Below are 15,205 nucleotides of genomic sequence, written 5' to 3' on the forward strand. Positions count from 1 at the left end.
CAGTTTATCATCTCTAGGACTAACTTCCCATACCATACTCCAGAGATTGCCACTCACCAAGAGAAACTCTGTCCCAGACATATTCAGTGGAAGGTACTTTGTAACTTTATGTGCTGCTTTATAGCCAGACAGTTCAATATGATAATAACTGCTAATGACTTATTGAACATGATTACAACAAGAATATAGTACTACACACCTGGTTTACTTGCCATTGCTACCAAAGGTAAGAAATCTTTAGATGTGTAGAATCCTTGATTCATTGTCAGCCCTTGGAATATACTGTCTCTGTTCGGTTCTGGCAAACCTGAAATAGATATTTTATGGCACATCAGAATTACACAGGAAATTTTAGCAACCAACATATATTTTGAATTACACACATATTCTCAAAAACACTGTCAATACAAGCACTTTTACAAACCCTTAGACGTTTCCAAAAGTATACTGCAAATGATCACATTTGTAGTCTGCAGCTTATATAACTGGTGATTGTTTAATGGCACAGACACTTGAAAATCAGGTTCCTCGGCAACTTATGTACTCGTGTAACTCACAATAAAACAGTTGCAGGGAAGGGATCAGAGAAAACAGGGTGCAAAAGCAGATGATACAAATGATGCAGTAACAAACATCTTGACTGATGAGGGGAGGAGGACAAATGGCAGTGCTGTAGGTCTGACCTGTGAGTATCTGTATGCCATCATTTTTTGCCATTCTTGATTATTTTCTCAAAACCTTGAAGTCCTGATTGGCTGACATTTATTCCTAGTTATTAAAAGCACGCTTTTAGACAGAATCCGTAGGATACAGACAAGGATTTACTTCACAACTATTAATAGCAACAAATACCTTTCAGTTAAAAGAAAACAGCAAAAAAGCATCTTCGAATTACCAAAGACCATAATCTCATTTTGGCGTGAATAGTTGGACAGCACAAAAAGCCAGCCCAGCTGACACACCAGTCAAACCATTTTATTTCTGCAATCAGGGCATTTTCAACAGTCTCAACTTTCATATTTATATCTAAACCCCCATAATATTATCAAAAGTATGCTAATTAATAATTACATACTGAAATGGAGTAAATGTCAACAATTTTTCTAAGAAAACATACTATCACTGAGGAATCCTCAGAGCAAGCAGGAAGAACTGGAGCATACAAAGTAATCTGTGTTCTCTCCATTCTCAGGCATGGGTGGCAGCAAACTAATATTACTCCTCTTTGAGACATACTGGTCTGGAAAATCCTAATAACACAATTTTAGCATCTACAAGAATGCAGAATTGCACACTGAGGAGCACTTTTCCAAATAGGGAAGGTTTGGGATCTTTTTATATTAATTAGGCAACAAAAATCTGTCTCATTGCAGCATATAACCAGAACCAGATAATGAGAAAACTTACTACTTTTTCATGAATTACCTATAGGAAGGAAGTTTTTCAAACCTCTACAACTCTGAATGAAGTTACTATAATACTAGAAAAATAAAATACATTTTTAGATTTATTAGTTTCAGTGAAGCAAAACAAAATATATTCTCAGTAAATTCAAAATGCTTACAAGCCAAAAAGCAAATTCAAAAATCCTGAAATTTGATCTCTATTTATAAAGAAAACTCATGACTCAGTTGCTGAACACCCGACTTTGAAACCAACACTGATCTATAGTTGGATATTGAGAAAAATAAGGTTATAAAATACTAGCACGTCCTGAACTTCAAGACCTTTGAATGCTGTACTTTCTGGGTAGACTGGAATTTCAGCTAATGAATAATGAATAATGGATATCTTAAGAGGCTGCCAGAAATACTTAGTACTATTGAAAGTACAATATGTAAAATGCATTAAAGAGACTATTTTTAAAAGGGCATAGATTTTCCTCTATGTATATATTGCAAAATCATCTATGGCAAGAACAGTACTTCAGAAAAAGCTCTCAGTGCCTGCAGGCAGAGGACAGAATAATGCAACCATTTCTGTGGAGATATCCATAAACCAACTCAGAGGCCTCAGTTTACTCTTGGGAGAAACTCTTGTCATTAGTGGGATGTGCAGCCTATATTAAAGATAATTTCCTTTCCACCTAATATTTATCTCCATTCAAACCCAAAGAGAAACCCTCAAAATATTTTTCCCACTTATTTTTTGCTGATTTTACCATCTCCTAATGAAAACTATTTGATCTCTAACAGCATCAATACTTTAGCTCCCATAGGCTGAATAAAGAGTATAATAAAGGAAGTGTTGCAATGTTCTTTGTTTAGGTTCATCACTAGTTTGGTATCATTGAAATCAGAGGAGTTGGATTAGGAATGCATTGGGTTCAATAATGTTTAGCCTGGCTGATATGACCAAACGACTGCCAAAGAGGTAGTCAATATACATGGTATTATCTGCTATTCATTTTACTATTTTCATTTTGCTGAAAACTCCCTGAAAAACTGTTCTGTGATATTTACATTTGAAGGACATTTCTTCTTTTATACTTACAAACACTTAGCACAGATTGAAGCTCTTTGCTAAGCACCTGCTGGAAATTGTATTGTACTGGATTCTGATGCATCTCCTTTTGCTGTTATGTATTTGCTATTGTAATGACTGCATTTACTCTTGTTAAAATAGAGAGATTTAGTACTTCTTCAAGCCACTAGGCAAGGTAAGAAAGAGCCAGACTGAGGCAGACAGACAAAGAGACCAAGAACAGATTAAGATTCACTTTAGAGGCACCATTTCATAATAAACATCCACCCCACAGAAGTGTGCTTTACAGAGAGATCAAATATTGATAAATAGCAAACAACCTCTTGGGAGAGAGAATATTCAAAGAAAAAAAATATCTGTAGAGGAAAAATGCAGTTTTGAGCAAATAATTTTAGAGATGAAATAAATTTTTTAAAAAACCCAGTCACCTATGAAAGACACAATTTAGGTCAAAATAATGAACCATGAGAAATACTCTTTGAAGATAAATCAGAGAGATCCTTTAGAGAAAGGGAATTCACACACTAGTACAAAATAGCCAAGAGCCACCCAAGAAAAAAAATCCTTAGGAAAATACAAGGTCTTTTCCCTAGCTTTTATGCTGAAGCCAAAGTAAGTCAGTTCTCTGCTCTCCAAATCCACCTGCAAGCCATCGAAAAAGATTTTTTTACTATTTCATGTTCTGAAACAATTATCACTATCCCACATCTCCCATCTTTAAATAATTTGTATAAAAACTTAGTGATAACAACTATTTCCTTCCCCTGCACTGAAGAACAACTCTTTTGAAGGGCAAGCAAGAGGAGGCAGCTCAGAAAGGCAGCTCCCCTGTTGGTGCCTGGACAGCCTCTGCACCCCTTATTCAAGCACAGGGCTTGCTGAGCCCCTCTGCTGCTGCAGCCACAGCCCTGGGCTTCCTGAAGCCTCAGCTCCTTTGGTTGCTATGCCAGGGAACAAGCTCCTGAGGCAACTGATATCCAAACCACGCAATGAAGCCTCATGGGCTGTGGAAAACTGCATTTACTAAGAATAGAGAAAGTAGAAACATTGTGAAAATAACAGCTTGCATGACAGATCTAGTTCAGCTTTGCAAAATCTAACCTAGACAGTCCCAATCTGGGTCAGGTGCAGCACAGAAAGCAATTCATCTTCATTCCTGATCCTCTGCTTTGCTGTGGTCTGCCTTCCATCTCCAGATGCCCCAGCTACCTCTCAGTAGGCATCACGACTCTCCTTCACTCCTTCATTTGAACCCCACAACTCCTTTTCCAGTGTGCAATTCCTCAGCACCAAAATCTCTCCCATGTATGACACACCACATACTTTCTTAAGTCCTTAATCACTATAATCGTGGCTTTGGAAAACACAGACTTTAACTTCCTATTTTTATATCCTTTATATATACACATAAAATACATGTGCACATACATATTAGCAAAAACATCATCTGCCTCCTATTAAGATCTTGTACTCTCTGTTCTCACAATACTGATGCATATCAATTTTCTTCAAGCACAGTCTCAAGTCCATTGTTTCCTTTTAAAGAAAATTTATATACAATTCCCTAGTCCAGTTGAGATATGAATTGCTAAATGATTAGAGTAAACACGTCAGGTGTACAAGGCAGTGTACCAGAGTGATGCATAGACACTCTAAGGGATTGGCTTGCAGAGCAGGGCTCAAGTCCACTCAGCTGCTGCACGAGGCATGTCAACACATCAATCAGCTAAGTCTGCTGCTACTGTAACTATGAGCCTGATCTGGAAAGGGAAACTAAAACAAGTGCAGGCACTGCATATCCATCTCCTGTTTTGATCAAATCCCCTCTCCCCAGCAACAGCTATGCTTCTGAGCCTGAACTTACTCTTTGGATTACTTAAGTCTGACATGGTTGGGCAAATTTGCAGTTTCAAATAAACTTCCCAACCGATCTTAATAACTGACACACAAAATAAGCTCTTGTCCTTGATAAGGGTCAAATGTAGCTTTCATTGGCAGCTGACTAAAAATACATCTCCAGACAAAAAATAAAATGGAGCTGAAGGTGGAGGGCAAATATACAGGAGCCTACAGGGGCAAAACTATCTAGAGCATTTTTTTTTCTCATTTTCCTCATATCAAACACCGAAAAGGTTTGTTGCCTTCATTTTTAATTGTGATAATACTGAATTTTGGAGGTGAATGTAATCTGTGTTTGAAAATACCAAGAGCTACTTTTTAAAAGGGAAGACACTTTGTACATTTTTTATATTGAATCTTTCAAATTTGTTTTGAAATGACATTGCATTCATAAATTTATCCAAATTCATACAGAAACAAAATGTGATTGACTGGCTATGCACATTCCTTTTTCTAACTTTTAAAATGAGGAAGCCAAACATCAAACCCCATTCACCAATTTATGGATTTTTTTTTTAATGTTCTCTTGCCTTACACATCTGGAGCTAGAAAGATAGAGGGCAAGGACATCTTTCCACTTTTTCACCATCTCCATGCTTCTGTTTCAGAGTTAAACCAGATTTTTTAAAACCACATTTAAAAGGAAAACTCTTCTTCTGTCCTTCACAACCTGCATTACAGGAAATCCTAGGACTGGGTGGCAAGCCTTTAAATGTCAGATACTACTGAGAATGAGGAGAAAAATCCATTAATCCCATACAAAACTGGAGAAGAGAAACACAGGATTGATCTTCTGCATATCTGCTCTGGTGGCAATGCAAATCTTCTGAAATAATACCTGAGAGGCTGAGCCCAGACAAGCTGAGCCCCAGCCTGCTACTCAGCACAAGGAACCCGAGACAGTCTGGCAAGGAGGCAGCACGGACTCTGCAGCAGCAGCTCTGCACCTCTGGCCAGGAGAAGGCTGTGCCCCTTCATGTGTCCTGGGGAAAGGAGCCATGGAAGGCTGAAGGCCAGAGACTGATGTCAATTTTATAGAGGAAGTGATATTTTCTGATAAATTAGTTTTGTTAACAAAGTTTGTTTATATTTTCTGTTTTAATTTTCAGAAAAGGATACGCTAAAGTAGAGACAGAGCTAAGTTAATTTCCTCTGAAGGTAAATTCTAAATCCACCATTTGTCTTCTGAAAAGGTCCTTTTGAATTAATAGAAAAGCAGAATTTTGTCCCATGTCCCTGCCTTTTTACACACTGAGTGTTACAACTTGCTCCTTGTGTGCCCATACAAAAATATTTCAGATATAGCACATCTGATGACATTTCACACTTGCCCAGAGACTTGCAGCTACAGGTACCATGTGGCTAGACTCTGACTACAAAGGTACATGGCACACTGTAAAATCCAAGCACACAAGCACTACTTTAATATTTCTGAATGCTCTGATCTTCTTGAACAAGTCTCTTTTGTGGGCTGGGGAACTGGAGATCAAAATCTGTATATTTAAAGCAGTTTTATTTAATGTTACACAATGATATGTATAAATTGGACCACGAGATTTAAATGTAACTGAAACTGTAGACTTTCATAACTGTCAAAGTTATAGTTTTACCTAGACATGATAGAAACTACTTGTATGCAGTGGGATATGCTCTATTTGTTTCAAAGAAGCCACATGCACTCATATGCATACTGCTAACATTGCTGTCCATGGGTCAATACTGCATAGTTTAGAAATTAACTATATTGAAATGCATAATCCAAATACAGTTCTTAAGCTGTGCCCCAGATCTGATTACACTAAACACACCACTACAACTCATGCTATAACATGCACCATGCATGAACAGACAACCACTGGTATCTAGAAAGTAAATTTCTCTGCTTTTTTAAAGGTTTGATACTGGGCATCTAGTCTTTCAGAAAATTTGGAAATACTCTGCAAGCTTTTCTCAAGGTCAGTCCATTAGTGATTAGCACTTCAATAAATACTTTTGAGGCTCATATTTGTAAAGAATCTCTCTCATTTTGCTGGAGATTGTTTTTTACGGGGACAGCTTTGTTACTTCCTGTTGTGACATTCAACAGAGTATGTTTTCTAGGTGGTTGATTTTTTTTTTGTTTGATATGTATGTCGATGGAGATAAGTGTTTTAATTACTTTTTTAATGCCTATGCTTTTGTATTTTCTCCCTCTCTCCCTTTATTTCCTGCTGTTGAGATTACTGCCTCATCTCCACAGCAGGTGGCTTCTTCAAATTTGTTTTCTCTGTAAGCTTGGTAGATTAATTTTGTAATATAACTGCTCCTTTTCTGTAGTTTTTATTAATGATTTATTTTCTTTGGAAGAGGTATGCTTGCAAGGTTTTTAGGAGTTACTCCCTAACAATGTCTAAAGACCTCGTTCATAGAAAATTAAAAGTAAAGGGAAAAAGTAAAAGAACTACATTAAGGCTAGTCTTCTCTTACCCTCAAGTTAGAATGAACAGTGTGTACAGCATATGTGAAAACACTTCACATCTACCAGCATGAGCCATACACAATTGCTGCAGGGCTTTCTAAACTGATCAGCTATATCCATTCCATGGCTTTGAATAAGTAGTTGAACCTGGAAGCAATGCAGTCTGCAGGTCTCACACCTTTCTTTGTTGCTAAATTAAACACAGAGACAAGTATCTGAACTCTTGCAAGTGGTAACAAAAGAATAGGAATGAGAGAGTCAGATTATTTAGAACTAAATTTGTTCTTATAATTCAATTTCTCTTTTGAGTACCAATTGTCCAAGCCCAGTTTAGAAGCAGCCAAAATTCACACGAGTTAGACATCAGAAAGTGCATATGGGAACGACAGGCAGAGTTCAGCATCAACCCCTGTGAGTGATGGAAATGAGGATTCCATGCCTGAGCACGGAATACAAAACACTGCAGCCTTGTGCTCTGCTCTCCTCACATTTCGTGATCCCATGATCAGATCAGGCTGACATCTAACGTCAGCCAAAGGGTCCAAAGGTGAACCACAACTCATCAGCCCCATCAGATACAGACTCCACCCCTCATTTGACTTTACTGTGATCACTCCAGCCTTACTCAAGGCTTTAGTGTACTCTCTACAGCCTACCTCTAGTCTTAATTGCTGGTTTTAATTTTACTATGGTTATCTTATGGGACCTTTGAATTTGAATGGGGCAACACTCAAGTATGACTAAAATACTGTATTTTAATGAAAAACATCAGTGTTTCAAGATGATAAAGATCTGGAGAAATTATGTAATGATTTTTCTAATCTCAATATCTGGCTATTCATTTAAGTACCATGAAGATTCTGAACTTACATTTTTGAGCCCTTATCTTCTAAAAGCACTCTTTTAAAATGCTACATCAGGACTGAAGCATACAGTTTCACTAAGTGTTTTTAAAACATAATTCTTTAAAGAACACACTAGAAGAAGTGATACTAGGTTGTACAAACATATACGGATTTCTAAATTAAGAAACAGATGGTAATTCTAGCCTTTCTTCTGTGTTTGGAAACTGATACTTAATGTTCCCCATATTTGAAGTAATCAAGTTGCGGATGTTAGGAAGTTAGCTGGTAGCCTTGGTGAATGAACTTGCTGAAATGTGAAGATCACTATGAAGCAAATCTTATCACAGAGAAGGATGGATGCAGACGTCTGCTTACCTTCCCTCTGGTCCTGTTCTGCCTGGTGTTGTTTATTTCAGGACTTAAAGCACTGAAATAGTTTGCTATGAATCTTGATTTGTAGAACATAAGAGTTCTGTAAATTGTAGTAGAGAGTAACTGAAGAAACATCTGCTGTAAAAAACAAAGTGGAATATTGCTGCAAACCTTTCTTAAGTCATCTTGGCAACATTTATTATACTGGCGACAAATTTGAAAAGGTCACTAGTGAAAATGCATTTAGCAGTCTGCGTCCAATCCATCTCTACCACAAGAATGTATCTTTCCACCCAGGAGCAGAGCTTGCTCCAGTCTGCTTACAATTGAGCTAAACTGGATTTTAGTCCTGACTGGAATTTGGTCACTTCCCACCACAGACTTGAGCTGTCATTTTTCAGAGCATTCTTGAGCCAGGAAGGCTGAAGTTTCAGATCTGACATGCTAATGTTGTCAGTTCTTTTCTCTCTTCCTTCTACAAGCTTGTTCCTAGCAGTAACCTGCCAAAGGAAAGATGGGGGGACTGTGTTTCCTCCAGACACCAGCCAGATAATATTTGCCAGTGTGACAACCCTGCACCACTCTAGAGGAACAGAAACTGGTCCTAGTGCTTGTTCATGATCAGTAAACAGTGCTGAGCAGCCCCAAAGCAGGATCACCTCCTCAGGGACTGCCTATCAGTAACTTGAAGAACACCAAAAAATCCACCATCTCAGGAACCATATGTCACAGTAAAGTGATTTTTATCCCATACAGAAAATCCAAATATGTGGAAGTGAAAGCAAAATAAACTGGATTGTGAGACTGGGAGAAACAGACTCCTGAAAACAAAGCAGAAAAATACTACCATAGCTGTTTGCAACAGAAACAGTATCTTTCCCCAAGCAGACTCATTATAGTTTAACTGTCTAATATGCCCTGCTTATAAGCTGTCATGCTGGTATATTGAAATAATTTAAGCAAATGAAAATTTATAAAGGGAAAATCAAATGTTAGCATAGGAAAGATCTCTTCATTTAATTTTTCATTTCAAAACACAGGAAAGAAGCCTTGAAAAACTGGATCAATAGAGGCTACTTACAATAAATACACAGGGAATGGATAAAATGAGAGCAAAACTGATGATAAACATTCATGAAGAAAAAACTACAAATAGTTGGCATCATGAAGAAAAATAAATACAAAGCCTCTACACTATCGCAAAGCAACAGCTGAAAAAAACCCATCAAAGGCAGCAAATTCATCCTTGGAAATATATGAGGAGTAATTAAGGCATTAATATTCTGGAATAACACCTTTGTCAGACGTTAGGCTCTGTACAGCAAGGAAGTTGCAACGACATATACTGAGACAACATCAACTTATACTACCTAAAATCAACCTGCGCTTTTGATATATTAGGAATATAATAGCCAATACGTGGTATCTGTGTTACAATTCTAAACACTGATTTTTATAATATTGTTTCCTAAATTTGATGGAAGAGAGCAGTAAAGAATCACAGAAATATCTAACTACAGCCATTTGTCTTAAACTCACAACCACCCTCTGCTGTGCACTACTTCCATAGCTCCCATTCTGCTTCAATATAGTGACTATGAAACAATAGGCTGAGTCAATCACACCTTGTACCCTGTGTAACTGGATCTATAGGAGATATTTGTAAAAACTTACTCCTTCAGGAAGAAAATGCCACATGCTAAATAATATTTGCAAAATACAGGACTTTCTGGTCATTCCTATTTTTAAAACATTACAAGGATTCATCTCTTTTTTTTTCATATGTGGAAGTCATCAATGTAATTCAGCAAGGTCTTCCGAAGGCTAATGAGCAATTAGCACTCTATGTGAAATTTCAATATAGGAAACAAGTATTTTTTCCCAGTTCTTTGGTAATGTATTATATTGTTTAATCTTAAATCTTAGCATATTTATACATTGGTTTTGTCCACATGAAAGAACTAAAAAAAACTATAAAACATATTCAGTAATTATTATCATTTGCCTACACTGTGTTTTTTAATCACTTCAGGTAAACCATCTCTATATATCTTTTAAAATGATGCCTCAAGAAAAGACTTCTAAATATTATTCATTAACCTGCAGCACAGATCTACAACTGAAAATCTATCATCAGTACATTCTGATGAAAAGGTAATTATTAAATCTTTTTTCCCTTTTTCTACAGCACAATATTTGACCTATGATAAAAAAACCCCAGCCTATCAAATTTCCATTTATTATTTCTACCTGAAGGGCTTTGCCAGCTCACACAAACATAAATCTCCATTTGTCAGGTTTAAACTGTACCTGTCCCAGATGCTATGAGAGTTCATAGCTCTTGTCCCTTAAAAATTACGAAATAGCATCATGCAACATAACCTCCCTGCAGCCTCCCTTGACCCTTGCAATCAATAATATTCATAACCTGTATGTGCACAGTTAAGGAGTACAGGAGCTGTGCACTATCCCAGTTAACCACATTGAGCTGTGATACTCAAATCTGCTCCCTTGTGTCTGCTGTGATCAATTCTAATCTCTGCACCAAAAATAAAAGAATGCAGCCCCTTGTTTCCAAATTCATCTGAAACGGATGTTATAGATTTGTAGGTCTGCACAGGAGCTGTGGATTTAATACAACCAGCAGTTCAAGGAAAGAACACATCTAAGCTATCATTCATTCTCATTATCCTCAGCGTATTTTGGATCTTCAGAAGCAACGAGAGGCACAGGAAAATGCACATGTACTGACTTCAGGCAAGTTGAATTTGTTAAAATAACATCAGGTAACTGTCATTTGCTAGAGCACTGTCCATTACTGCCAGGTAAGGTGGAGGTCAGTCTCTCCATTATGATTACTTTGCTTAAAGGTTTAGTAATAGGCTGCCAATATTCATTTCTTCTGGAAATGTGTCATATACAGTAAATTAAACAGAAATTCCCTAGAAATAATAAAGCCTAGCTCTGCTCAGTTAAAAAGAAACAACTATTACGGAAAGAAAGAATAAATCACATTTCTGATGGTATTTGTTCTCTCACCTCCAAACTAATTTTATTTAAAAGCTGGCAAATTTGCCAGCCAATTAGCCTAATTAGACAACGGCATCTGAATGTAGAACAGGAAGAAACCTGCTCCAGTAGAAAAAGTGCTTTTTGAATCTGTCACACTACCAGAATTCATGTTTCCAGAGTTCTTGTAACTGCATATTTATAGACTTGGCTATATTGGCTCCGAATCAGCAGCCCCAGTGCCATGAATCATCTATCAAAACATTTGAGAAGATTTTCTTACTCATTTCTTTAAAGCAACATTCTGAAGAGACACTTTCAACATCATTATGCTCCAGTGTTCACTATGAATTATGAAAAAAAGCATACAGAGTTCTATAATTGGAGGTGAATAATAAGTATGTGTTATCAGAGGCTTTATCTTCTCAGATTGTCACAAACTGTCAGTACAGAATACCCTGCAACAAATATGACATTCTTGTAACGTGCTGGAGGGTCAATGAGCATTCTCACTCAAGTCATTTACCCCCTACACATAAATGTCCTTATCATTAAGCACGTATTTATCTGCCTTTCATTTTAAAAGCAGCTGCAGCAAGGAGTTTCATGTCAATATGCTGTTAAACTGATACTCTCCTACACAGGTAGATCAGCTCAGAAACATTACAGCTACTGGATAGCTACCCCTTCATACTTTTCCATACTGGAATAACTAAGCAAGTTCATGTTTTGACCAAATCCTGTTCTGAGTAAGGGTAAATGACAGAAAGAACTCAAGAACTACATAAAGTTTTTTTAATCTATCAACTAAATCTGAATTCCTTTCTCAAGAACAGCATTTCATATAAAATTTTACTTAAAGACAGAGTGCCTTTTTTAACTAATTATACCATTTTCATCAAGTGTCCACTTTTTCCTTGGACATTTCGCATACTGATGACAGGGCACTAAATCTGAGACTTCGGGTCAAAAATACAGTTGAACCTCAGATGCTGTAAGGCTTCTATCTAGAAAACAGAGAGAGAACTGGTGGTGCAATGCCTCCAAAAGCCTCTCCAAATGCCTCCTCCATGACCAGCAGTCAGGAATACGAAGTGAAACATGGTCACTGAAGATTATGGGTCAGCCACTTGGCTTGTAGGTGCAGATACCTGCACAGGCATAGAAGTATAGAAGGTACAGAAGGTATAGAAGGAAGGTATGGAAGGTATGGAAGGTAGGGAAGGTATGGAAGGTAGGGAAGGTAGGGAAGGTATGGAAGGTAGGGAAGGTAGGGAAGGTAGGGAAGGTAGAGAAGGTAGGGAAGGTATGGAAGGTAGAGAAGGTAGGGAAGGTAGGGAAGGTAGGGAAGGTAGGGAAGGTAGGGAAGGTAGGGAAGGTAGAGAAGGTAGGGAAGGTATGGAAGGTAGGGAAGGTAGGGAAGGTATGGAAGGTAGGGAAGGTAGGGAAGGTAGGGAAGGTATAGAAGGTATAGAAGGTATAGAAGGTATAGAAGGTATAGAAGGTATAGAAGGTATAGAAGGTATAGAAGGTATAGAAGGTATAGAAGGTATAGAAGGTATAGAAGCTTCTCCTCCTCTTAAACTTTTTTCTCTTGGTGGAGAACTAAAACATTCAAAATGGGAAATTTATACTTATTTTAACCAAAACCTTTTTGTGATAAACCATCAGTGAGGTAGGACTGTATGTCACTTTTCAGTCCATGAAGAAATGTCTATGACAAAGAGATGTCAAAAAAGTTAACAAGACACTTCTCAAATTACCTGCAGTTGTGGTGCAAATACTGCCAAGGGGACATATGTTTCCTCTGAAAAGGCATCCAGCTCATGCTTAAGTCAGCCAAGGCACACAGACCTACCTGGGAGTGATCATGAATCCTTAATATCTGCGTGGTGCACATTTTTGTATTTGCACTACTACAATAGGAAGATTCTCTCCAAACAGAGTTTCAAATGGTAACGAAAACAAGATCAATAAATAGAAAATCAAGTTACACAGTCCCAATAGGTCCCTCTAACAAGGCTTTATCTCTGAAATGTTCATGCTTGTCTAATGCTGCTGCTTTTAATCCTTTCACACCAGTGGGTCCTACATGCTTGCATTAGTGCTAATGTAAAACAAATGAACATTTTATACAAGGATATCCACTCTCCCCAGTAAAGTGGTTAATACCAAAGTAAGCTTTAAGAATGTAAATTATTTTCCCCATGTGGCTGAAAAACTACGAGTTATTAATTTAAAAATTATTAGCATATAAAATCATTATTATCTCTGCAGTTAATGTACAGTTCACTGACAACCTTTTGGACCATTACAATTAAGAAAGGCAGCATCTTTAATGAAGTTACAAAACACATTGTTTATTAAATAGCAAATTGTATCTTTAATTACTTTAAATATTATAATCCGATGAAAAATTATTTCATAAACCTCAAGACAAATTATGTCAGAGATGGAGTATGAATTTTGTTCCTCTATGAATCCTAAACTGTGCTTTGAATTTGCTTACACATTTCTCTTTTATGTAAAATCTGCTCTTGAAATTGTTTTCAAGTGCCTAAATCCAATGGCACTAGCATAAATCTAAGATGCAGCTTGTGCTATTCTTTCTTTTTAAAACTGATTTAATTTCTTGACAAATGTAGAATTTGGCAGTTCTAGTAAATGCAGCTTTTCTATTAATCCATCAGAAGAAAACTGAAAATAGATTTCTGTGAGAGTCACAAAAAACAGGCTCATTGAAACAAAGACTCTTTGGAGATCTATGGAATTATATGGATTTGTTGTTGTGTTTCGAACTAAATGTTAATGTTTGTTCAAAACTGTCAAAGGCTTTGAGGATATTCTATAATGCCAATATATAAGCACAGACTAAGCTAATTTTAAATATTCCATTACTTTTTTACACAAATTAATCTCTGCACACTATCAAGAAACCTTTTACTGTCTGTCCATAATTAGAATTACATACTCGATATGCTCACCACTATGTGAAATGGCTGAGAGCTGAACAATTAAAGAAAAAGTTTAGTTGTTCACAGCATTAGGCCCTGCACTGTGCTTTGGATCCATCCCCGAACAACATCAGTATTAAAATGCATTGATTTCTAGACCACTAAGACAAAATTAATACATTCAACTTCAATTATGTCAACATCAACTTGTCACTGAATATTTTGACAATTTGGAAACCCTCAATTAGCTATTGAACTTTCCTGGGCTAATCAATATATAGGGAAAGTAGATTTTATATTAGATATTATATCCAATTTCTTTATGCTAAAAAATTGCTACATTCTATCTACGCCTGCCTTACTAGAAATATTGTCCATGCAAAGCACAAAGGAGAAACAACTCATCAGTGTAATATTATAATAGAAAAACTGTTAAAATAATATATTGTAATAGTAATAATATAGTAAAACTTTTTAAAAAGCACCAAACTTTTTTAAAAGCTTCTGGCAGTAGTAAAAAAATTTATATAATTACACAATTATATGCAATTATAAAATACAACCACAGATAACATGTTGTTTAGAGTTCAAATGAAAACATGAAGATCAAAAGATAAACTTGCTTACTTTCACATAAGTGCAAAAGTTTTTGAACACAGAAACCCATCTAGAAACATAATTGGAAGTCTTCTGTGACTACCCAAGTGCCTGAAGAAAATCCTAGCAAGGATTTGTAAGCAAGTTGGGTAGTGGAAGTCAGATACGTTTGTGAAAGCACTCACAATAAAATCAAGTTTTGACAAAGGTTTCCCTGCAGAAATATGACATTAACTGTAACACAGTTACAGGTGATACAGACCAAACTGAGTACAAGTACTTCAAACAAACCCGTTCCTAGGTGTGCGCCTAAATACCCTGATTGATTTGGGCCTAAGTACCTGCGGTAGCCATCCCTTGTCTGTCAAAACATCTGTATGTCTGGACATTAGTGATGCGGAGGAAAAGAACCTCAGGAGTGCCAGGAGACTTTCAGAGCAAGCATTCTTATGTATTCAGAGATGTTCAAAACTGGATATGGTCCTAGGCAACTTGCTCCAGCTGACCCTGCTTTGAGCTAGGGGGCTACTAGACGATTGCCAAAGGTCCCTTCCAATTATTTTACGATTCTATGAAATATGCCCTGG

At 36.9% G+C, this 15,205-nt stretch overlaps 1 protein-coding gene across 1 annotated transcript in view; it reads right to left on the reverse strand.

Moving 5' to 3' along the window:
• Positions 1–15,205, reverse strand: part of DPYD (dihydropyrimidine dehydrogenase) — a 334,900-nt gene that overhangs the window by 182,815 nt on the left and 136,880 nt on the right. The window contains exon 9 of the mRNA XM_063407573.1: positions 200–307. Within this exon, the coding sequence (XP_063263643.1) occupies positions 200–307 (108 nt within the window). The remainder of the gene's footprint in view (positions 1–199; positions 308–15,205) is intronic.

This window comes from Prinia subflava, chromosome 10 (genome assembly GCF_021018805.1).
Source record: "Prinia subflava isolate CZ2003 ecotype Zambia chromosome 10, Cam_Psub_1.2, whole genome shotgun sequence".
In the NCBI taxonomy this organism is placed as follows: Eukaryota; Metazoa; Chordata; class Aves; order Passeriformes; family Cisticolidae; genus Prinia; species Prinia subflava.